At 40.6% G+C, this 23455-nt stretch overlaps 1 protein-coding gene across 5 annotated transcripts in view; it reads left to right on the top strand.

Annotated features, from left to right (window-relative positions):
* The window catches only part of CHD8 (chromodomain helicase DNA binding protein 8), a 59863-nt gene that overhangs the window by 17814 nt on the left and 18594 nt on the right, over window positions 1-23455 (top strand). Inside the window, exons 2-20 of one of the 5 annotated variants that reach the window (XM_027842958.1) lie at window positions 2499-2620; window positions 6065-6189; window positions 6231-7122; window positions 7711-8082; window positions 8768-9153; window positions 10685-10799; window positions 12339-12521; window positions 12628-12696; window positions 13140-13195; window positions 13654-13771; window positions 14918-15001; window positions 17672-17809; window positions 17970-18091; window positions 18240-18483; window positions 20755-20931; window positions 21254-21397; window positions 21799-22054; window positions 22739-22949; window positions 23180-23375. In XM_027842958.1, the coding sequence (XP_027698759.1) occupies window positions 6280-7122; window positions 7711-8082; window positions 8768-9153; window positions 10685-10799; window positions 12339-12521; window positions 12628-12696; window positions 13140-13195; window positions 13654-13771; window positions 14918-15001; window positions 17672-17809; window positions 17970-18091; window positions 18240-18483; window positions 20755-20931; window positions 21254-21397; window positions 21799-22054; window positions 22739-22949; window positions 23180-23375 (3714 nt within the window). In that variant the 5' untranslated portion in view covers window positions 2499-2620; window positions 6065-6189; window positions 6231-6279. Of the gene's footprint in view, window positions 1-1069; window positions 1143-2498; window positions 2621-6064; window positions 7123-7710; window positions 8083-8767; window positions 9154-10684; window positions 10800-12338; window positions 12522-12627; window positions 12697-13139; window positions 13196-13653; window positions 13772-14917; window positions 15002-17671; window positions 17810-17969; window positions 18092-18239; window positions 18484-20754; window positions 20932-21253; window positions 21398-21798; window positions 22055-22738; window positions 22950-23179; window positions 23376-23455 lie in introns of those variants that run through there. The other 4 variants (XM_027842956.1, XM_027842960.1, XM_027842959.1 and 1 more) reach the window with 4 other exon arrangements.

The raw sequence follows: 23455 nt of genomic DNA, 5'->3' as shown, positions 1-23455 counted from the left end.
AACCCTGGAAGATAGGTGCCCATTTTACAGTTGGGAAAACCGAGGCAGACAGACTGTAGGCCCAGGACTCAATGTATTGCACTACCTAGCACCTTATTGTATAGCTTGATACTCTAATATGTAGAAGAAATAACATAATTGAGTTTCTGGAAGGAATCTGTGCTGAGTTTTGGGCTGTAGTTTCTGGTGACATAACCTAGTTGGAGAGTGAAGTGTTAACTGATATGTAAAAGCTGAGGCCTGTTTTCTGTCATTCTGTGGTTGGCCAAAGTGTCACTAGATGAAAAGATTTGCCAGAGGAGAGACACGTTGATTTGCTTGACAGATGGGTTCTGCACATAGTAGGTACTTCAGTGTTTGTTGCATTCAGTTATGTTTGAGGTGCATGGATCGGAGGTGAGAAGCTAAGTTTTTTTGATGGGTGACAGGGTGGCTGGGGTGGCACTGTTTCCAGGACACTGCAGAGGAAGGGTTGGGGGCTTTCATTGGTGCAGCAGAGTACTTTGGCTGGTGGCAGAGAGGCCCAAGCCTCGGAGTAAGAGCTGCCACTGCAGCAAGGGGGCTAACTCACTCCGCTGGGGAGGGGATGAGGGGCGAAGACCAGGCGTCTTCACTAAGCAGGGCTGGAGGAAGTGGAGGTAGGGGGAGAGTGTGCGGGGCTGGTGGGCCCTAGCACCAGAAGGCCCTGGACCCGGAGGGGGCGTTGCGGGGCCGGCGAGGACCCCTCCCCCCGGAGTCATCCCCAGCCTGCCTTCTGAGCAAAATACAGCAGGGGGTTGATAGGGATCAGGAATTGAATCCCCAGAACTTGTTTCCTGCAGGGAGAGCAGGAGGCCGCGACCCTGCTTCTTGGGCCAGGCTCATTTCTCACGCGAACCGCAGGCTTCGCCTTGGCCCTGGAAACCGGATAGGCCTCTTCATGCGCTCTCAACCTAACCCGGAGGCGGAGGGGGAGGGGGAAGCCTCGCTAGTCCCGCCCCTCTGTTTGCTAGGTGTCGTTGTCTGTGTGCTGAGTGACGGGAGCTATCCACCAATGGGGGCGAGGGGCGGGCGGCAGCAGCACGTTAGGCTGCGCAGGAGGAGGGGAACTGGTGCTGGAGAGACAGCAAGAGGGGCGAACCGGCCCCCCGCGGCCGCTGCAGGTAAAGCCGCCTCTCTGCCCCGCGGGGTGCGGCGCGGCCCGGCCGCCCTTCTCTTTTCCTTTCCCTCTCTCTGTCGATCCCTCTCTCGCTGTGTTGAGCCTCACATCCGCAGCCCCCGCCCGAAGATCGCCCTCGCCCCCGGGCATCCTCCCCCTCCCGCATCTTCCTGTGCTGCTCGTCCCGCCCCAGAGGGCTCTCCCGCCAGCCCCCTGCCCGAAATGCACATCTCCCCGGCCCCTTCTCTGGGGGCCCCTCGCCAGAGGCCCCCCCCGCCCCTGCTATGCGGCCCCACTGGCACCACCCCTGGCTGCTTGTGCCGGTAATGTCTTCGTCCCTCTTCCTCCCCGGCCTCTCTTCCCACTCATTGAAACCCCCACTTCCTCAGCCCTTCCTTCCTCCCAACCCAGGACCTCTTTTCGGTACTTTCTCCTTGTCCCCTAAATGTCCATAGACATACCTGTGCATATAGTTCTTATTGCTTATTGCGTTTTCCATGTCGATTAGAGCTGGCTCAGATTACTTTACAGGCTTCGTCCTCTGCTCGAAGATACCCCTAACAGTCTGAGATTTGGGTTATTAATGCTCTCAATTTACGGATGGAGAAATTGAGGCAGTGGCTTGTCCAAGCCCAGTGCAAACTGTTGGAAAGACAAGGAATGGGCCCCAGATAGCCTGACCTCCAGTAACCATCAGCTTATACTCGTATTATGTCCTCAAGTTAATTTCTCCTATTTTACAGACCCTATCTTTCCTTTTATCTCAAATTATTGAGGAGTAGGAAAGTACTTAACTACATGAAGTATCTTTTTTCTACAGATCTCAAAACATTGTGCATTTTCCATTATTGAAGGTTGTTGTATCAGATTTCTTGGGCACAGATTTTGTCTGCACAGTATAATATTTAATTTTAGGGTGCTTCTGACTTTTAGATTATTTTGGTGATTCCATTTAATTTTAAACTTTGTGAATGATTCTGTGGCTTAAGGAGATTTATCATTGAATTGTTTCTTCCCAGTACATATATATATCCATAAATACATATGTATGTATATGTGTATGTACGTACATATACAACATATGCATACACATGTAATTCTATCCAGTCTTATTCAGGAAAATATTATCTAACATCCTTTAGAATTTTGAAGGTAAAAATGATAAGTTAATATTTAGAAACAGAATGGTCGATTCTCTTCAGAATCTGGGAGCAGTTGTTTAAATGAGTTTCATGATATTTTTTAAAAGTGCATGGTTAAATGTGGCATTGTCCTTTGCCTTTTTTTAAGAAGTCAGTAGGAATAAAGAAAGACTATAGCTGTACTATGTTTACTTTAGTGTCAACCATTTGTCTTCCAGGCAGCTGAAAGTCAGTCTTTCTGATTTCCTTTACCCTTCGCTGAGAGGTATGAAGAAGTTGAGAGGGAAATGTTTGGAGTAAAAAGTACAGGAACAAAGTTGCCTTCTCTGCAGTGGGACAGGTAAAGACTGGAACAGAAATGGGGGCAGGAGAGGGAAGGCAGGGAATGAAATGAGGGCAAAGTAGTTGAGAATCTAGGTCTTAATAAAACTAGGATCAGCTAGAATAAAAGTATAGAAGTTGCACGAAAGTGCCCAGTTTGAATTTCTTCTGAGTGTTTGGTCTCCATCGTGGAAGAATAATTGTCCAGGTATCTTGTTCTTTTCCATAATTAAATCCATCTTTTAAAGGGGACAGGTATTACTGGCCTACATAAAATATTCCTCTAGAGGTGGCAATATTTGGAGTTTGTAGCCCAGGACTTTGACACCAGCAGTCAGTCTGTTCCTCAAAAAAAAGACCCTGGATGGAAATTGACATATATTATCCAATTGTGTTTTGCTTTTGTTTTCCCTCATAGAAAAAAGTTAGAATTATGGAAGGGGACAGCCTAAGCTTTGTGTCTTTTTTTTCCCTCACATATAATTGGTCTTAGACTGGAACCCTAAACTCACCCCCACAACTCCTTATTTCCCATTACTTATTCTATGTATTGAAATTCTGTTCAATGTTTCATTTGGACAGTAACTTCAACTAGATGGTAATCAAGTACTGTGTGAGTTTTCTAGTTCATTTGAAAATCATTGGAGGTTAAAGAGAAGGCTGAACTATGGATGGTTCTGAGCCTTGTTGCATTTTGGAGTTGAGCTAGTAGAATAAGATCTGATGTGCTTTGTAATGCCTGAGTAAACCAGAAATTATAGGGAAAGAAGCTGGAGATATGTTGGGAGCAAAATTGATCTGACAGCAGTAGAGAAGAACAAGAAGGTGAGAATTATTGGTAGACATGAAACAAACCAGAAGGGAAAGATAGTATAGATGAAATAAAGTTGGGGGTTAAGCTGGTTGGTAGGACTGAGTAAAAAGGGACATTTTAGTGTAATGTGGCACTGACCTGGAAGAGTGTTGAGTTTTCTAGGCCTGGTGAGACCAGGAAAGAAGAGTTTGTTGGTTACTGAATGGGTCTGTGAACTTGTGGGCAGGTAGGGGCACAAGTTATTGAAAGCAAATTGTTTGAGTTGACTGAGAATAGTGAAATTATTTACAATCACATTTCCTTTATTTTTAACACTTTAGAAATGAGGCCTCTCTCTAAGGTTGATACTAGGTAAAGAGAAGAAATGATAATAAGGAATTATGATTAAAGGACCAGGGTGCTAACGCTAATAGGAAAGGCTGTTCAAAAGATTAATGAATTGCTTTCAGTTTACAAACTTAGAGGACAGGAAACAAGGACTTTTGTTTTTATCATCCATCTTAGACTACTGGGAACTTCCACACCATCTACGCCTTCCCCCTTACTTTATACCAAGGCTCAGAGGGTTGTGTGACTTAGGGTGGGGGTCACACAGCTAGACTCAGAGGTGGGATTTGCACTTAGATCTTTCTGGTTTCAGGTCCAACATTCTCTCCATCAATCTGTCTCACTGATAATAATTACTTAACATATGTTCTCAATAATGATGAAAATAGAGTATATGTTACAGAGTAGGACCTAACTATGACGAATTAATAGAGATGAATGCATATATAGTAATATTGACTCAGTCTCTATGGTGATTTTGCTAAATATGGAATATTTGATTCCATCACCCCAAATACTCTCAACTTCACTTGGTATCACAGTATCTTTCATTAAGTCAGTTAATAAATGTTTGGATTGAATTCATTAGTTGTTGGGTAGGCACACAATCAAGAGAATGTTGGAGGAGGCAGAAGGTTGAAGGAATGATTGAGGCAAGGGTGAGAATAACAAAGAAAATGAGATGGTGAGTATACATTTCATGAAGCTGAATAAGATCTTGTTGCTGAGGGAATTTGGAATTTTGTTTGACATGTCAACCATGATTCTTATTTATATATGGTAACAAGCCATTCCTACACTTTTACATAGACTTGTACACTGGCCTAGAAAAATAGAAAATGCATAGTAATTTTGAGGGAAAGTATAAAGGTTGAGGTAACTCAACCTAACTATTGAAGTTAGGTCCTTAACTGTGTTGACAATTATTTAACACTGTGCCATTTTCCCATCTGATGCACCCTATCTTTTGAAACTGTTATGGGACTAGTTACTATATAGTACATTGGTGACCGAGGAGTAAACATTAAATTATTACAGAACAAAACCTTCCTGGAACTTTCTCTGATACATTGCTGTTGTTTTTGTCTTTGTATCTCTAGTGCTTAACTAAGTTCCTGGGATTGTCATGTAAAAGGACCAGGTTTTCTCATTTTTATTTGTAATTGTCAAGTGACCGTTTTTAGCCAATTCTTAGCCCAGAATTTTTTCAATTTGACTTCACCAGTAGTTCCAAAGACTGTTGTGGCCTTATATGTATGAATTAAATAAGCATGCTTAACTTCCCTTTGTAAAGCAGATCTGTCCTAACAGGGATTAATTTGTACAGGAAGTTCCCTGATATTTTGTTTGTATAATCCCATTTATCTCTGAGAATAGCAAACATTTGTTAAGTATTTTAGAAGAGTCCCTAAGACTGAGGACCCACCATCATCACTTAGGAAATCCAGGCCAAATAAATTAGGTTTGTCAGACAAGAGGGAAACAGCATGTTGGCAGTGAGAAACTAGACTAGATTTGGAGTCAGAACCTGGGTTCAAATTTAGACTCTGCTACTTCCTACCTGTGTCCCCTTGGGCAACTCATTAAATTTCTCTGGGGCCTCAGTTTTCCTCAGCTGCAGATATGAGGGAGTTGAACTAAAAGACTTCTGAGGCTCTTCCTTGCTCAGTATTTATGAGTCCCAAATGGAGTCTTCTTTCCTGGGAAGAGTGGTTCATATTCAGGAAATTCTAGCAAGGGAAGGAAGAAGTAGATCCTAGAATTGCTGAAAGTTCAGAAAATCCCATCTGTCTCAGTTTGTGCATTGTGTTTGATTGAAAGTACATTTGTGCCCAAAAGATAGCAAAGAAGCCTTAATAGATACAAAGAAATTTATTAAATTGAATATATCAAAAAACATTTTCATCTACACTCAACTGAAATTTTTAGTGGTGTAACATTAACTTTGCTAGTTTTAAGATCAGGAAACAGTAAATGTCCTGATTCCTAATCTCTAACTAGCATTGGGAAATGTGGAAATTGTGAATAGAGGCAAGATGAGGTTGTTTATGGGTAGAAACATAGAGGAGATTAAGGGCAAGAGAACCACAGGAAAAGAGAAATTGGATTAATATTTATTTTGAAACAAAACTGTGAATAGATCTTTCTTTTTCTTTCTGTCAGATCTCTTTTCCCCAAACCTCTTATTTCTCTGTTTATCCTTCTGGTACTACTGAGTTTGAGGGAAACTCTCTTACTTAAGGAAGGAAGAATTCTCATCACAATAGACATATATTATTTTCTCACTAGCTCTTCTCACCCTCCATTTTTGTTCCCACATAGGAATTCTGCCATCGTCCTCTGAAGACTTAACCATCTTACTCCAGGAAGGCCAGAACAACTTGACATGTGTGGGTCTCTTATCTCTTCTGCAGAATAGCTATTCTTCCCCATTGTGTGCAGCTTTTCCTTTATAGGGGAGGGGAGGGGAGAGCCAGGATCCCCCTCCCCTTCCCTCTTTAGAACTCTGTGAATACTATCCACACCTCTTTCCCAGGATGGCAGACCCCATCATGGACCTTTTTGATGATCCCAATTTATTTGGCCTGGACTCTCTAACTGATGACAGCTTCAACCAAGTCACAAGAGACCCCATAGAAGAAGCCCTTGGACTGCCAAGTACTCTGGACTCCTTAGATCAGATGAATCAGGATGGTGGAAGCAGTGACTTGGGAAGTTCATCATCAAGTGGCCTGCCTCCTCCAACAGAGGAAACCTCTGCTACAGAACCTCCCAAAGAATCAGCAACTCCAGCTCCAGAGTCACTGACCTTGCATGACTATACCACTCCATCAGTAGGCCAGGAACAACCCAACCAAACTATCTTACAGGCACCACCACCGCCACCAGGACTTCTTCAGGTCTCTAAGGGCCAGGAGATCCTAAGCCAAGGAAATCCTTTTATGGGTGTCTCTACCACAGCTGTCTCTTCCAGCAGTGGTGCAGGGCAACCCCCTCAGACAGCCCCCAAGATTGTCATCCTCAAAGCCCCACCTGGTACCTCAGTCACAGGTGCTCATGTGGCACAGATCCAAGCCCAGGCCATCACCAGCACAGCACAGCCTTTAGTGGCTGGCACAGCCAATGGTGGTAAAGTCACTTTTACCAAGGTGCTAACTGGTACTCCACTTCGACCAGGTGTCTCCATTGTTTCTGGCAATGCAGTCTTGGCCACAAAGGTCACTGGAGGCCAGGCCACAGTGCAGCGCATTGTTCAACCCAGCCGGCCAGTAAAGCAGCTGGTCCTGCAGCCGGTTAAAAGTTCTACCACAACTGGAAACCCAGGGACTGGAGCAACACCCCTGAAGCCTGCTGTTACACTGACCTCAGCTCCCACTCAGGTGATTCATGTAATAGGGAGAGGTGGGATATAGCCTGATTATGGGTCAGACTCAATCCTGAGTTTAGATAAAAAGACAGCTTGTCTAAGTTCCATATTCAGTTGTGTTTTGATTTTGTAACTTATGTTTATTACCTGCCAGGTGGATAGTGGTAATATGGCCTTAGGCTTTTGCCTTCCTGAATCAGTGTTTGATATTTTCCCTTTCCTTTATTACTACCTCATAGTAATTTCCGCTGGGAGCAGCTAAATTATCCAAACTGGGGGGGGAGCCCTCGAGAAATAGTGGTGGACAAGTAATATCTAAAGTAACGTTTTTGTTCTTATTGCAAGGTTGGTTAAAGATATACCTTCGTCATCTGATCATCAAGATTGAATTCCTGCTATTCTGTCCAATAAAATGCTCTTTATTTAGTCAGAGGGGCCCCTGCTTTTAGAAAGAAATACTTGAGTGACCCTGAGGCAGTTTGACATGAAAGAGGCATGTAAATTTAGAGCCAGGCAGTTTGGATAATAGAATTGATGTATACTTCAGTCCTCAGATTATGCCATAAAAACCTTCTTTTACTATTTCTTGTCCCAATAACAGGGTGAATCAAAGCGCATCACTCTGGTTCTCCAGCAGCCTCAGTCAGGGGGGCCTCAAGGCCATCGGCATGTCGTGCTTGGGAGTCTGCCAGGCAAGATTGTGTTGCAGGGCAACCAACTGGCAGCCCTGACTCAGGCCAAAAATGCCCAGGGGCAGCCTGCCAAAGTGGTGACTATCCAGCTGCAGGTGCAGCAGCCGCAGCAAAAGATTCAGATTGTACAGCAGCCACCCTCATCCCAGCAGCAGCAGCAGCAGCCACCCTCAACCCAACCAGTGACCCTTTCCTCAGTGCAGCCAGCCCAGATTATGGGACCAGGACAAAGCCCAGGCCAAAGACTTACAGTACCACTCAAAGTGGTGCTTCAGCCTCAGGTAAGGCTAACTCTGGAATGGGTGGAAAAAAAAAGAAGAAAAGCATGGTGTTGTTATTTTACCTACCCAGAGAGGGCCCAGATTAACTTTGTTACCTTTGTCCCCCAATTAAATTTGATTGGATATAACTAATAAAATATAAAAATTATAGGACCCACGAGTGGACAAATGAGGTGATAATTAACTTACTGCTTTTGACCTGCTTTAAATCATCTCTAGATCCTTACTAACCTTTTTTTGGTTAATATAACTGAAATAAAGTAATATCAGATAACCTTCATTTTAAAGATAAGGAAACGAACAATGAAGCGGTTTTCCCAGATAGGTCGGGAATAGCAGTAGCAACTATGTTCTTGACTCTTCCTTATCTAACAATGTTTTCTAGTTGTTTCATTTGCTGCTTTTCCTAGATGAGTTGTTGGGGGAAATCAAGAAAGAAACTAGGAAGACAGATTGAGGAAATTGGAGATTGAAGTTTGAATTAGTGTCTGTGTTGCTTTTCATTCCTCTCCAAGTCACATACCGTAATGCCAAAAAGTCTAAGTACTGTGAAATACAACCTGAGCCCAGTTTTTTGTTGATATAAAGAAAGGCTAGACTACCATTACTATTTGCATCAGAACTATGTTTTAGGCAGATTTCACAAGGGAATGATACTGAACCTCTGATTTATCTATTTCTGCAGGCTGGCTCTTCCCAAGGGGCTTCCTCAGGCCTGTCAGTAGTTAAAGTGCTGAGTGCCAGCGAGGTGGCAGCTCTGTCTTCTCCAGCAGCCCCCGCTCCTCACACCGGGGGCAAGGGTGGGGTGGAGGAAAACCGAAGGCTCGAGCACCAGAAGAAACAAGAGAAAGCTAATAGGATAGTGGCAGAGGCCATTGCCAGAGCTCGAGCCCGAGGTGAGCAAAATATTCCACGAGTCTTAAATGAAGATGAGCTGCCCAGTGTTCGACCTGAGGAAGAAGGTGAGAAGAAACGCAGGAAGAAGAACACTGGAGAGAGGCTCAAGGAGGAGAAGCCAAAAAAGAGCAAAGCATCTGGTGCCTCCAAGTCTAAAGGCAGGAGTAAGCTAAAGTGAGTATCTGCTGCCACCTTGAGAAGTGAATTGATGACAACCCTTCTCATGTTTTTGTCACCTTTAGATTGGGTGTGACCTCTGATGGGCAGTTTTTGTAGTGAAGATTTGTGACAAAAGGCAGTAGAGTATCTGTATACAACATTTCACATTGAACATTGCCATCATTGCTTGGTAGACCTTTGAGAATTAAGGGATAGAAAAGATTAAATGCCAACCAGTGATAAGAGTTGAAGATTCCATCAGTAAGCTGTGGCCCATCTTTCCACAATTCCTTTTTTTATGATGCCTCTGTGAGCATGATATATTACACCAAAGTGGGGCCTCATATTGTGTGAGATTTCCCCAACATTCCTAATATGAAGAAAGAAGCTACAAGGAGATGATGGCTCCACTCCTTCATCCCTCAGCTTGATTCAGCTCGTAACCTTGGGCCTTACTAAGGGCAGTTATAGCCTATTACATTATTCATGTCACAGTTAGGAGTCCTTTATCTCCATTTTACTGTATTTCCTACTTCCCATATTTACGGGTCGTGTAGTTTCTTCAGAATACATCAGGGATTTGTAGCTGGAGTAATTACGATAAAAAATAGCAATAATATCTTATATTTGTATTAAGGATAGTTGCTCAGTATCATTAAATGATTCTGTGAAAATACAATGTTAGGCAAAAGAATGTTGTGGAGACCATTCCATAACAACATTATAAATAGGCAATTTACTGAATGATTTTACTTTAGAGTTTCATATGACTTTCCATTCGGATTTGGTTATACCATATTAAAGATGTTACTGCAAAACAATAGTAGTTGGAGCAGCTAAGTGGCGTAGTGGATAGAGCACCAGCCCTGAAGTCAGGAGGACCTGAGTTCAAATCCGGCCTCAGACACATAACACTCACTAGCTGTGTGACTCAGGACAAGTCACTTAACCCCAATTGCCTCACTTTAAGGAAAAAAAAACCAATAGTAGTTAGGACAGCCTTATATAGGGTATATTTTCATTATACTTTACCATTTATAAAGAGGCTTCTACAGCCATTAACTCATCTCATCCTCACAATTACTTTGTGAGGGCAGGTATTAACCCCAATTTTTAAGAATGAAGAAACTAAAATTGCAAGTGGTTAAATAATTTCCCAGAATTACATAACTAGTAATGGTGGAACTAGGACTAAAATCTAAGTCTTTAGATTTATAATTTAGTAATCTTTCCACTACCAGTATTCTACCTCTCGTTCAGGATTTATAATATTGACTTGCGGCTGTAAAAATAACATTGGCAAGTCCCGTGATCTTTAATGGTTTTAGAGAATTGGATTGGACCTAGTCACAAATGAGATTCTTGTCCCCTTCTTACTAAGCTTTATTATCCCCTTGTCCTACCATAAATACAAATGCATATGTATGCTGTCAGTTTTTACCTTTCCACAACCCTTTCCTACAGACTGATAATTGAATTCCTGTGATGATATGTCTGAGGGATCCCCAGTACCTCACTGAAAGTGAATTTTTTTTTCCCCTCTCAGCACCATCACTCCTGTGGTGAGTAAGAAGAGGAAACGCAACACCTCATCTGACAATTCTGATGTGGAAGTCATGCCTGCACAATCACCCAGGGAGGAGGAAGAGAGCAGCATTCAGGTAAAAGGTTTCCTGGAAAAACAGAGTTGATAAATTTGGTGACAGGGCAGGACATGTCCCCAATTAAAATGATGGCGCCTAGATTTAAAGGTCCCAAAGTACATATATAAAGACTTCGTATCTCCGTAAATGCTTTTCTACAAAAATCAACTTTTGAACTCTTCTTTTTTTAGACTTAATGCTCTGAAAGTAGTAATAATTCTTATTTCTCTTACTCTATTTGCTTCACAAATTAAAGATACAAATGAAATAAGAATGTAAATACAGTACTACATGTTAGCAATATTTTGGTTTCAATCAGAATTAATCTGGTTCTTCTCATCTGATCTTTTCCATACTTCTGGATTTTGATCATCTCTTTACATTACAGCAGCCAAGCACAAACCTTTTTTTTTTTTTGGCATTTGGAGACACATACCTTGAAGACCAGAAGAATGGAGGATTAGACCCTTTGTGCACTTACAGCTAACATTGCATTTGAATCCAGCACAACTCATTAATGTTCATTGTTCACTAGAGAACACTTCTTTCCCCTGATCTCCATTCTACCCTGTTGTCTGTTCCTTCTGATGTAATAATAGTACTTGTTGTGAAGATCAAATGAACTAACGTACGTAAAGTGCTTTACAAAACTTAAAGCCCTACATAAATATCAGCTAAAACCACATCCTTGGTGACCTTTAGATTGGAAATAACTAGCACTATTTCCCATAGTAACATTTTAGTTTCTTTCATGGGCAGTCAGACGTATTCCTGCCTTTAAATCAAATGGCCAAAATTTGCTAAGTTTTCCCTTCTCTGATACTATTTTTCTAGTTTGGTTTTCATGAGAATTTGAGGGTAAAATATGAGCATCTTTAACAGCAAACAAATACTCTTAGTTTAATGACCTGGGAGAGAGTGGTATTTATAAATGTATTTTATTAGAATGTTTCCTAAATAAAATTTACTGTAAATATTGCCATTTTCCTAATGATTTTATATAATTAATATTTCATGAATGCAATCAACAAGCATTTATTAAGCATTTACTGTATTCTAGGCAGTGGCATATAAGTATAAAGAATAAAACAGTTTCTACTCATAAGAAGCTTACTCTCTACTGAGGAAGATAATAAGTACATACACAGTACAAATATAAATTGAATGAATAGAAATATATGCCAAGTAGTTAAATACGTTCTAGCTCAGGAGAGAAGACATAGGCAGTTGGAGGGATTGTGAAAAGCTTCATGTAGAAGATGGTACCTGAGCTACATCTTAAAGGAAGAGAGGGATTCTGAGAGGTAGAGGTAAGGATAGAGTGTATTCCAGGCATGGAGGGTGACCAGTGCAAAGGCATGAAGATGGGAGATAAGAGTGTCTTATATAAGGAGCAGAGAGTTCCTACCTACTTGAACTTCTAGTCTAACTGGTAGATAAAATAGGAAGTAGGGCTTGGGATTACTGCAGCTTATAGAAAAAATTGTGACTTCATTGGAATTTTTGCCAGCTTTTATCACTCCATCTTGGGTTGTCTAACCATTGTTGCCTCTGCAGAAGAGACGCTCAAACCGACAAGTGAAGAGAAAAAAATACACAGAGGATTTGGACATTAAAATCACAGATGATGAGGAGGAAGAAGAGGTAGATGTGACTGGTCCAGTAAAGCCTGAACCCATTCTGCCTGAGGTAGTTCAGGAACCTGATGGCGAGACATTACCATCCATGCAGTTCTTTGTGGTGAGCTAAATACTTGAGCCATTTCAGGGAGAGTACTAAGAGCAAGGGCGGAGTTTATTCTTGTTGCTCAGAATTCTCTGCTGACTACTTATATCTCTTCTTATAGGAGAACCCCAGTGAAGAAGATGCAGCCATTGTGGACAAAGTGCTTTCTATGCGGGTGGTGAAAAAGGAGGTTAGGCCTCTATGCTTGGTGTCAGCCTACATCTTTCTACTCCCAGATGTTTCACTGTTGAGAGATTTTATCCATCAGGGCGTGTTACTGGGCTTTACCTGTGGGAGGGTAGTGGACATGGACTGGTCAGAAATTAGGAAGAAGATAACTACATTGGCTCCTCCTCCAACTTATCAACCTTGGGTAGATAAAAGGGTGTAGAGGTTTGTTTCAAGGACAAGCTAAGAGCATGCTATTATCATCATTCTAGAAGACCAACTCTTTCCCTTCCTGGATTGATAGTGCACAGTAAGAGGACTGGACACGATGTATCCCAGGGTTTGCTGCCAAGAGTTCTGCCTCTCTAGTGTCTCTGTGTGGTTAAAGTTAGTGTTTCTTGCTTAGGGTGATAGAAAATGGATAACTATAAGGTGGGACTGTAATTTCTCAATTCTTTCCCCTAGCTTCCCTCTGGACAGTACACAGAAGCAGAGGAATTTTTTGTCAAGTATAAGAACTAGTAAGTATCCCATGCAAAAATATTCATCCCTGAGACTCAAAAGGATGGTAGTGACTTTTATTCATTTCCTCCCCCATAGTCTGTCATGGGAGGAAATTGTTCTCTTCTTTTCTTCCATCTCCCAGTCCATGTAATGAAAATTTGGGGAAAACTCTTCTAAGTGTTTTGTTTGTTGTTTTTCTTCTGAAAGGGCAGGGTGGTATCTGATAAAGATTCTACATGCTCTTCAATATGAGTCCAATTAATATGCTAAAACTTACATGTTATCTCTTCTGACTATATAAGGTCCTTAAGAAAGTTCTTGCTTTTTTATTTCCAGTGCCTCACACATAGTAAACATTTCATAAATGCTTATTAATTTATTGGTGGTTGTTCCTGAAGTCTGGAGCCCCTTGCTTATCAGTTTACCTTTCCTACAGCATGAGTGTTGTTTTTATTTATTTTTTTTCATTCTCCAGTTCTTATTTGCATTGTGAATGGGCCACTATCTCTCAGTTAGAGAAAGACAAGAGGATCCATCAGAAGCTTAAGCGGTTCAAAACCAAAATGGCTCAAATGAGACACTTCTTCCATGAGGTAATTAGGAATAGGTGCTGTCTCTTCACTTGTTTGTTTCTAGAAGCATGATCTCCTAGTGGGATCTTAATTTCTTGATGTCAAATCACTGAACATGTAGTTGGGTCCTTAAAGAGTGCATAGGTATTTATTTTCTTTCATTCCTACACTTGGGCTTCTTTCCTTATTTAACTTCCCCATATTTTGTTTTCCTAGTTATAAAATTATTCCATAGTTCTTTAGAGTCTTTTTAAAGTGTTTCACATAATGTATATGAAGTGCTTTGAGCTTCTCTCAAAGAAAGATGTTAGGAAACAAAATCTATTAATAGCTGTTTTCTTGTTTTACTGTGAATGAATCAAAGAGCTGGTCCATTTGGGATTTCTTTTCTAAGACTGATTATGAAGTTAGTGGTAGCTTTAGATATAAGCAACTGTCTTAACAAAAGACTATTAATTTTGTTAAAATTTCTAATCCAGTTTCACTGAAACATCTTTGGGCAGAATTGTTATTTTCTTTCTTCAATATTGATATCTAGCTTGACTGGTTACTCTTTAGCAAGTTTATGTCATTTTCTTAAGTCATTTTCAACTTTCCTTTTCTACTTGTGACAAAAGTGTGCAAGATGTTCCTCTGCCAAAGCAGGAAACTTCATGTATCCTCTGCATTGCCGTTACTCCCTGACAGCAACAATTAGTTAATTTTTAAAAAATCAAAACAACTTTGAGGCTTAGAAGGGACTGGGAGATATCATCAGAAAAGAACTGTAGCCCTAGAAAGTATAAGCTGCATTTAGTCATCCCAAAACGGCTGATTTATAGACTTCCTGACATGGTTTAGCAGATCAGTAAAAGTGAACTGCCTTCTAACTCTTCACCTAGAGAGGTATAGGGGTGACTGAGTAGACTTTATGATTTCTTCACATATGAAGATTTTTATTGACTCTGCCTAACTAATGCTTGTGTTCTGAGGTGTTAATTGCCATGGATTTACATTGATATAATTTCTTTCTGACTGTAAAATTGATAAGGACTAAGAGTAAGGTTCAGCCACAAAACATAGATATGTTGTCTGAGCGTGCCCAAACCAACTAAATAGCAAACTTAATGAGTGAGTCATTACCAGATGGTCTTCTAGTCTTATTGTTTGTGTTCATGACCAAACCAGGATGAAGAGCCCTTTAATCCAGACTATGTGGAAGTGGACAGGATATTGGATGAGTCTCACAGCATTGACAAAGACAATGGTGAGGTGAGTTGTAATGTGAGAATAGGTAGAAGGATGTAATGGGTCTCTTATTTATAGAATTGGTAGGTTATGTGTCCCCTATTGTCTTGGTCTAACTTTGATTTTTCCAGGTAAAGGTGAAAATTCCTTGGGAATTAAAAAGTACTTTTATCATTTCCTTAGGCAGAATGACTGAGGATAACCATTAACTAAAACTGAAGGAGGGGAAAATAGGTTAGGAGGCAAGGCTTGCAATTCTAAATGCTTCTTGCTTTGAAGTCAACTCATTAGAATTATGTTTTATGTTCACTGAATTGAATAAGAAAACTGGTTAGACAAATAAGAAATTTCTGTGGTAGTTTTTTTTCCCCTTTACCCCCTCAGTTATATAATAACAGCTGGTACTTACATAGCACTTTAAGGTTTACAAAATGCTTTACAAATATTATCTTGTTTCATCCTCACAACAACCTTTTGCTTTTTTTTTGGTTTGTTTTGTTTTTTTGCTAGGCAGTGGAGTTAAGTGACTTGCCCAGGTTCACACAGCTAGTAAGTGTCAAGTGTCTGAGGCTGAATTTGAACTCGGGTCCTCCTCACTCTAGGGCCGGTGCTCTACCTAGCTGCCCCACTCAAAACTTTGCAAGGTAGATACTATTAGTATCCCTGTCTCGATGATGAAACTGAGGCTAAGGGAAGTTAAATGATTCACACAGCTACTAAGTGTCTGAGACCAGATTTGAACCCAGATCTTCCTGACTCCAGGTCCAACTCTATCCACTGCACCACTTAGCTGCCTGTTATATAGAATGGCCATTGGCACAGTGACTATTTTTTTTGGTTCTGAAAATTCAGCAACCAAGGGGCAGCTAAGTGGCGCAGTAGATAGAGTACCGGCTCTGGATTCAGGAGGGTCTGAGTTCAAATCCAGCCTGAGACACATAAAACTTACTAGCTGTGTGACCCTGGGCAAGTCACTTAACCCCATTGCCCAACTGAAACAAAAAAAAAAAATTGAGCAACCAGTGAGTACTTCCTTCCCATTTGGATAGTTAGCCTATCTCCTCCTCAAAAGTCTTCAGTTAGTACTTGGTCTTTTTCATCAGCCCCCTGAAGTGACCAGCCATCAGTCAGCATCCCTATCATGGTCTGTCTGCCTTTGGCATAACAAATGGAAAGAAACTATCATCTTGCCACAACTCTTTAAAAAGTTTATGAATCTCTAATATGGTTTGTTGTTCAGACATTATTAGTTAAGTACAGCACTAAGCTCAGGAGCTTGGAGAACTGTCATAGATGATGGCTAAGGCATTTGATCATTCCATGCCTCAGATTTTCCTTTTTTTTTTTTTTCTTTAAATTTTTTAAATCCTTGGATTGTAAAATGTAATGCCAGCAGTGTCTGACTTGGAAGTCTCAACACATGGTCTTACATAGGGAGGGACATGAGATGCAGGTTAGCACCTTCTCTATAATTTGTAGTCTTAGATAGTTATCTGGGCTCCTGAAAGGGTAAGCAGTTTGCCCCAGGGTCTCAAAGCCAGTAGTTATTAGAATTGGGTTTTGAACCCAGGTCTTCTGGCTTTGAGACCAGCTGTAGCTACTATGCTGCACTACCTCTTTATGAAACAAGATTAATAGAATAATATGATGATAATGTCCAGTCAAAGGAGAAGAACTATTATTCTTTCACAGCACCTCACATATAATAGGGGCTTAATAAAAGTTTGTTATTTAATTAACGATGGCTTCTATGTGACTTATTTCTACTAGCCTACTTCTTTCTCATAACTGCCTGCCAGCTGTTGAGGTTATTATTATCTTTTGCCATGATGCTTCCAGATCCCTATAAGTTGGGCCCTAATTTGCTACCTCTATGTTCAACTCTTCTCTTATTTAAGCCAAAAGTTGATACTTGGTAATTTTAGCAAAATTACCTGCAAGTGCTCAGTCATCTTGGCTTTTATTTTTAAATAGTGAGACTTGGGGCCTTGTGTTGTCACAGATCACTACCATTTCCCTTCACAAAATCCCTTCCCAAAAAAATATTTTTTGAGCATAGCGCTCTAATTGGAGCAGTAGCATTTCCTCTCTACCTTCACCCTTGTTACTTCTTTTCAGTGATACCCTCTCCTAATTATTTCCTAGCTCCTTGTGGCTCACAAGGAGACCTCTTCTTCACCAGCCTCCTGACTGTTCTTGAGGTAGCATCTGGACTACTGATAGCCCCAGGGGCTGAGGCCCAGTGGAGGTGAGCCCTGCTATGCTGCCTACAGGTTTAGCCTGTTCCAACTTCTAAAAATAGCTTGGCTATGGCCAAGGTTTTGTGCAGGAAGAGGGCGGTGGAACAAGGCACATGGTCATAACGGCTATGGATTTTAAGATATTTCAGTATATGGATAGTTTTTGCTTATGCTCAGCCATTGGAGATGTGTTAGCACTCAGTGTTCTGTAGGTTATTCTGTAGAAATTTCTTTATTAGAACAGGCTTTACTTTTAGTCACTTAGCTAAAGTCATCAGGGCCATTAATCTTGTTTCCAGGGGTATGCTAGGTTAAACCCAGAAGATTGTTTACACTTTCTTCATTGTTATGTTAAGGCTTTGACAGTCTGTGGTCTGTTTTAGCAGTAAGATTCCCCTGTAGCCCTAGCCAGGAACTAGGATTCTGTTAAAATCTTGACTTATTCTTCTCTTAGCCCGTAATTTACTACCTGGTCAAATGGTGTTCTCTACCCTATGAGGATAGTACTTGGGAACTGAAAGAAGATGTGGATGAGGGCAAAGTCCGGGAGTTTAAGCGGATCCAATCAAGGCACCCAGAGCTCAAAAGGGTGGTAAGTAGATGCGGCCTCTAAAACAGCATACCTTGTAAACATATTACTTAATATTATGCTGAATTCTCTTTGAACTCCTGTAGCCATCTTATCAGTCTGGGAGGCTGCCCAGTTTTGCTACTGTCTTCATCCTACTTCTTATTCATTTCTCATTCCTTAGAATCGTCCTCAGGCAAGTGCCTGGAAGAAATTGGAATTATCACATGAGTACAAAAACCGGAATCAACTACGAGAATATCAGCTAGAAGGGGTCAACTGGCTACTTTTTAACTGGTACAACAGGTAAACAAAACAGTGGACCTGAAAGGTCTAGGCTCATTTTGGGCTTGATTTTCACTATTCATCTTTTGGAGGTACCATTTCATGCTTCCAGCTCTGTATTAAAGGCAACACCCTTTGACATGCTTTCCCTTCTGTGATGGTTCTGTAGGCAGAACTGTATCCTGGCTGATGAAATGGGGCTGGGCAAAACAATTCAGTCCATTGCCTTCTTACAAGAGGAATATAATGTAGGCATCCATGGCCCCTTCCTGGTCATTGCCCCACTCTCTACGATTACCAACTGGGAAAGAGAGTTCAATACATGGACAGAAATGAACACTATCGTGTACCATGGCAGTCTGGCCAGCCGGCAAATGATCCAGCAATATGAGATGTACTGCAAAGATTCACGGGTGAGCCTTCTGTGTAGGAAAAGGCCTTTTCACATAGCAAATGAATGAATGAAAAAGTATTTATTAAACATTTATTATGTTCCAGGTGCTAGGGATGCAAATACAAAAAGCAAGATAGTAAGGGGAAGACAGTACATATAGTGGGTGGTGACCATGGGTGGATTTTTTAGTTTGGGAAATCATAGGGATGGTGAGTGAAGTCATAGGGCAGTTGATTGTCATGTCCTTTCCAAGAATGGTTAGTTTTGATTGGATTCCTATTTCATCTGAGGAGAATGCATGGCTGCTTGGCAAGTAGCTGGCAGGGGAATTGGGGTGGGAGTTGGCAGGGGGGTGATCTCACAGGTCAAGAGCAGAGACTGGGCAATAGGCCTAGTGGTGGCTGTTTAATTTATGCAGAATCTTAAACCCTAGTGAACTGAACTGAACTACCTGCTTTAACTCGCCCTAACTTTTTGGATTTATGTGAATTTACAGATTTTTTAAAAAGAGATCTTCATAGAGGTTTTTAATCTGGACTACATATGTGTATATAGGTGTCTGTCTAGTGGCACATTGCTTATCCAAAGGTCACTTAACCAGCAGCCCAAACAATCCAGAATATAGCTAAAAATAAAGGAATAAGTAAAAAATTGCTTTGACAACTAAGATCTGAAATCTGTACTAAATTAGCTCCTGATGTTAAAAGTTAGCCCCTCAGGCCCTCAATTAAAGCCTTGACTCTATTTAGACCACCTCAGCTATCTGATTTCCTAGGTCATAACAGATTAGGAGCAGTGAGTTAGAGGAAGATGAGTCTGAGAATTGTGGGGTAGCGCCAGAGGTATACTGTGATGGTATTGAGAAGGGATAGCTTTCAATAAGGAAGTAGACCCCCTAAACTATAAAATGCAAACTCAGGAACTCAAAATGTTTTAACAGTCTGGAGCCATTTAGTAGATGAGCAAATAGCTGCGCTATTTGTGGGTCATTAATGACTCTTGGAAAAGATTTGAGAAAATTAACCTCCCTCCATTTGTTGCAGAGAATGGGGCCCACAGGTATGGAATATTTTACGTGGTGTCACTTGTAGCTGATTTGTTCTTTGGTTTTGCCAAACTGTGGGGTTTGTTTTTTTTTTTTTAATCTTTGTTACAAGAGAAAACTTGGAGGGGGAAGGGTAATGCATTCAGAAGTGAAAAGTGATGTAAAAACAAAATACACTGATAAAAATTTATTTAAAAAAACCTTTATGGTTCTTTTAGGGCAGTCCTTTGTTAAAAATAATAACTCATTCATTTTGAAGTTTGAAAGGTTCTTTACTCATAGCAACCCTGTTGTGGTACATAATTCAGTGTATTTGCATGTTTTATGAGGCAGAAATTAAGGCTCAGCAAGGTCAAGTGACTTCCCTAGGATGACCTAAGTGTAAGCGTCAGGGCCAAGATTAGAGCTCAGACCTCTCTTGTCTCACTTCCAGCATCCTTTAACCAGTGCCACCTTTCAGAATGAGATAGTGAGTAGTATTCCAAATGATGATGCCAGTTTCCTTCACTAAAATTCTACTCCAGTGATTTGTGGTATGGAAGTGACTGGGTTTTTTAAATCTGTGCATACAGAATACAACTCTGACAGATCCTACCAAGCTGGAAGGGCTTCATGCCTGGCCCAGGGATGTGCACTGCTATAGATATGTGTCATCCACAGAGCAACTTAGCTCAGTTCAGAGATGTTCATCATTAGGCTGACCACACATGACAATTTTTTTGGCCATAGCACTTCTTGAAGATGATCTAGTAGTACCAATTTGTGTCCCGGGAAGGAGTACCTGTATCAGTGAAGTTATGGATCCTTAAAGTATTCTTTGAAGATAGACATTTGAAAGTGATTTCCTTAAAAAATTAACATTTAAACAGTTTTGAGACTTAAAGTGGTAAAAGTTGCCTTTATTTCATTCTCCCTTGTGTGATATTTTTGTTTATTCCCCATAATGTTTGTAAATGTATGTCATGCCCCCATATTGAATTATAAGATCCTTGAGAGCAGAGTCTTTGTCATGTCCAGCTTTGTTCCTCGAGCAGTCTTTGCATCACCCAGCACAGTCCCTTGAACATAATATATAATTAATAAAAGTTTGTTTAAATTGTCCTGTCAATATTTTATATTAGGTTATTTTGTATTGTTTGTTGAGAAGAAAGTGATTTAGATTACTTTGTCAATAATTATGTACAGTGAGAGGATAGTTCAGGAAGTTCAGAGTATAATTTCTAACTTTTGTTCTTTCATGCTCAGGGGCGGCTTATCCCTGGGGCATATAAGTTTGATGCCTTGATCACCACTTTTGAGATGATTTTGTCAGACTGCCCTGAGCTCCGAGAGATTGAATGGCGTTGTGTCATTATTGATGAGGCTCATCGACTCAAAAATCGGAATTGCAAGCTGCTTGATAGTCTCAAGCACATGGACTTGGTGAGTTCACCAGACTTATTTGTGGGAGACACTTGGAAGGATTAGTCACCTCTGTGGTATTAAACTCCCCTACTCTGCTAAAGATGTTAATGAGAAAGAGAGCAAACCAAAGTAAAGGTCTTCACGTTGGGTGAAAGGATCTGGTGGCCAAAAGTAGCCATATGATTTTTAAGAGTCAGAAGGGATATTAGTGCAAACCTGCTCATTTTATAGCCAATTAAGGTGAGATCTCAGAGAGAATAAATACAACTAATTAATGGCACAGCTAAGATGTTTTTGTAATGTTTGATTTCATATTTCGTGTTCTTTTCTTCATTTTCAGGAGCATAAGGTGCTGCTCACAGGAACACCCCTGCAAAACACTGTGGAAGAACTGTTTAGCTTGTTGCACTTCTTGGAACCTTCACAGTTTCCTTCAGAATCAGAGTTCCTCAAGGACTTTGGTGATCTCAAGACAGAAGAGCAGGTAAAAAAGTCTATTTTGTGATTTTTGACCTTTATTGTGTCATGAACCCTTTTGACAATCTGGTGAAACCTATGCAGACCTTCTCAGAATATTGGTATTTAAATGCATAAAACAAAATACCTAAGATTACAAAGAAAACCAGTTATTTGAAGTATGGTTATCTAAATATATATATTTTTTAAAAACGAGTTCATAGATCTCAGGTTAAGAATCTTTGACTTAGTGCAAACAGTATTTGACAGGTAAACATCTATTGTCCTTCCTCTTCTGCCCTGTGACCCTAACCCAGTCATATGATAATGTCCATGACCTTCAGCTTTCAGGTTCTGAGGTGCTTTTCCTACTTTCACTTCTCCATTCTTACACTATGTGATGTACATTTCTTTCTTTTTTGGATTCAGGTCCAGAAGCTACAGGCTATTCTGAAGCCAATGATGTTGAGAAGACTCAAAGAAGATGTGGAAAAAAATTTAGCTCCCAAACAGGAGACAATCATTGAAGTGGAGTTAACCAACATCCAAAAGAAGTATTATCGTGCTATCTTGGAAAAAAACTTCTCCTTCCTTTCCAAAGGAGCAGGTCACACAAACATGCCCAACCTACTTAACACAATGATGGAGCTACGTAAATGTTGTAATCATCCATATCTCATCAATGGTAAATACTATGCTAGTTTTTACTGTATATCTAGATCTCCAGTTTATATGAGTTATCCTCAGAGAAACAGGAAATACTTTCTGCTAGGCCATAGAAAATCCTTTTTTCCAGGCTCAGTCTAGTATAGAGTTATCCTTTTTATAGATACATATAAAAAGATTTTTCACATGCTATTGCCATAATTTTGCCTATCTCATTATGCTTTCTAGTCTCCCAAGTAAGATTTTTTTGATGAGAATTCTGCTAAATGTTTTCAGTCCCATACATTCTGAATATGTACACTATTCCCTGATATTGTTTTAGATGAGGGGTTCTTAACCTGGGCTCCATGAACTTGCTTTTAAAAAAAAAATTTCATAATTGTATTTCAATATAATTGATTTCCTTTAAAATGCTGTGTGTTTTGTTTTATGCATTTAAAAGTATTAGAAGGGATCCATTGGCTTCACCAGACTGCCAAAGGGGTCCATGACACAAAAAAGGTTAAAAACCCCTGCTTTAGATAATTTCCTGTTTTGAACTGTAATTCAGGAGACTTTTCCTTGGTCCTGAACTACTTTGTCTTAGAAGTGTTAACCACAAATTAGGCTTCCTTTTTTACCCTATTGGCTCCTTGTCTTGATAAGATAATAGTCTATTACGTGCTTCTTCAGCTCTCAGCATCAGGGTTGACTCTCTTAACAGGCGCAGAGGAAAAAATCCTAACAGAATTTCGGGAGGCCTGCCATATCATCCCCCATGACTTCCATCTTCAAGCCATGGTCCGCTCAGCTGGTAAGCTGGTTCTCATTGACAAGCTACTTCCAAAACTCAAGGCTGGTGGTCATAAGGTGCTGATCTTCTCCCAGATGGTTCGCTGCCTGGATATCCTGGAGGATTATTTGATCCAGAGAAGGTGAGAGATATATTAGCCAACCAACCCTTGGAATTAGGTTTCTAAGACTATTGGTTTGGTGTTAGAGATATATTTACTTTCTCTAATTCCAAAGGAGGATTTTTTAACCTTTAACTTCTTGACCTGATTAGTGCCAAACTACAGGGATGTGGGAAGTAGTGATTTTGGTTAGAACACTAAGTCTATGCTTATCTTTACCTATTCTAATCTTTTCCCTATGATTTACTTAGGTACTTATATGAGCGTATTGATGGACGTGTGCGAGGTAACCTGCGTCAGGCTGCCATTGACCGATTTAGTAAGCCAGATTCTGACCGATTTGTCTTCTTACTCTGTACCCGAGCTGGTGGCCTTGGTATCAACCTTACAGCTGCAGATACTTGCATCATCTTTGATTCAGACTGGAACCCACAAAATGATTTACAGGTAATGGGAATATTGGTCACTTGTCATAGCTCTAGCTGCTGGGGACAAACTAAAATAGTAGATTGTTCAGCTAACTAGGG

The sequence above is a fragment of the Vombatus ursinus genome, unplaced genomic scaffold (assembly GCF_900497805.2).
Source record: "Vombatus ursinus unplaced genomic scaffold, bare-nosed wombat genome assembly UNPS02014894.1, whole genome shotgun sequence".
Classification (NCBI taxonomy): Eukaryota; Metazoa; Chordata; class Mammalia; order Diprotodontia; family Vombatidae; genus Vombatus; species Vombatus ursinus.
The sequence above is the reverse complement of the archived record's forward strand: the minus strand, read 5'-3'. Positions and strand labels throughout refer to the sequence as shown.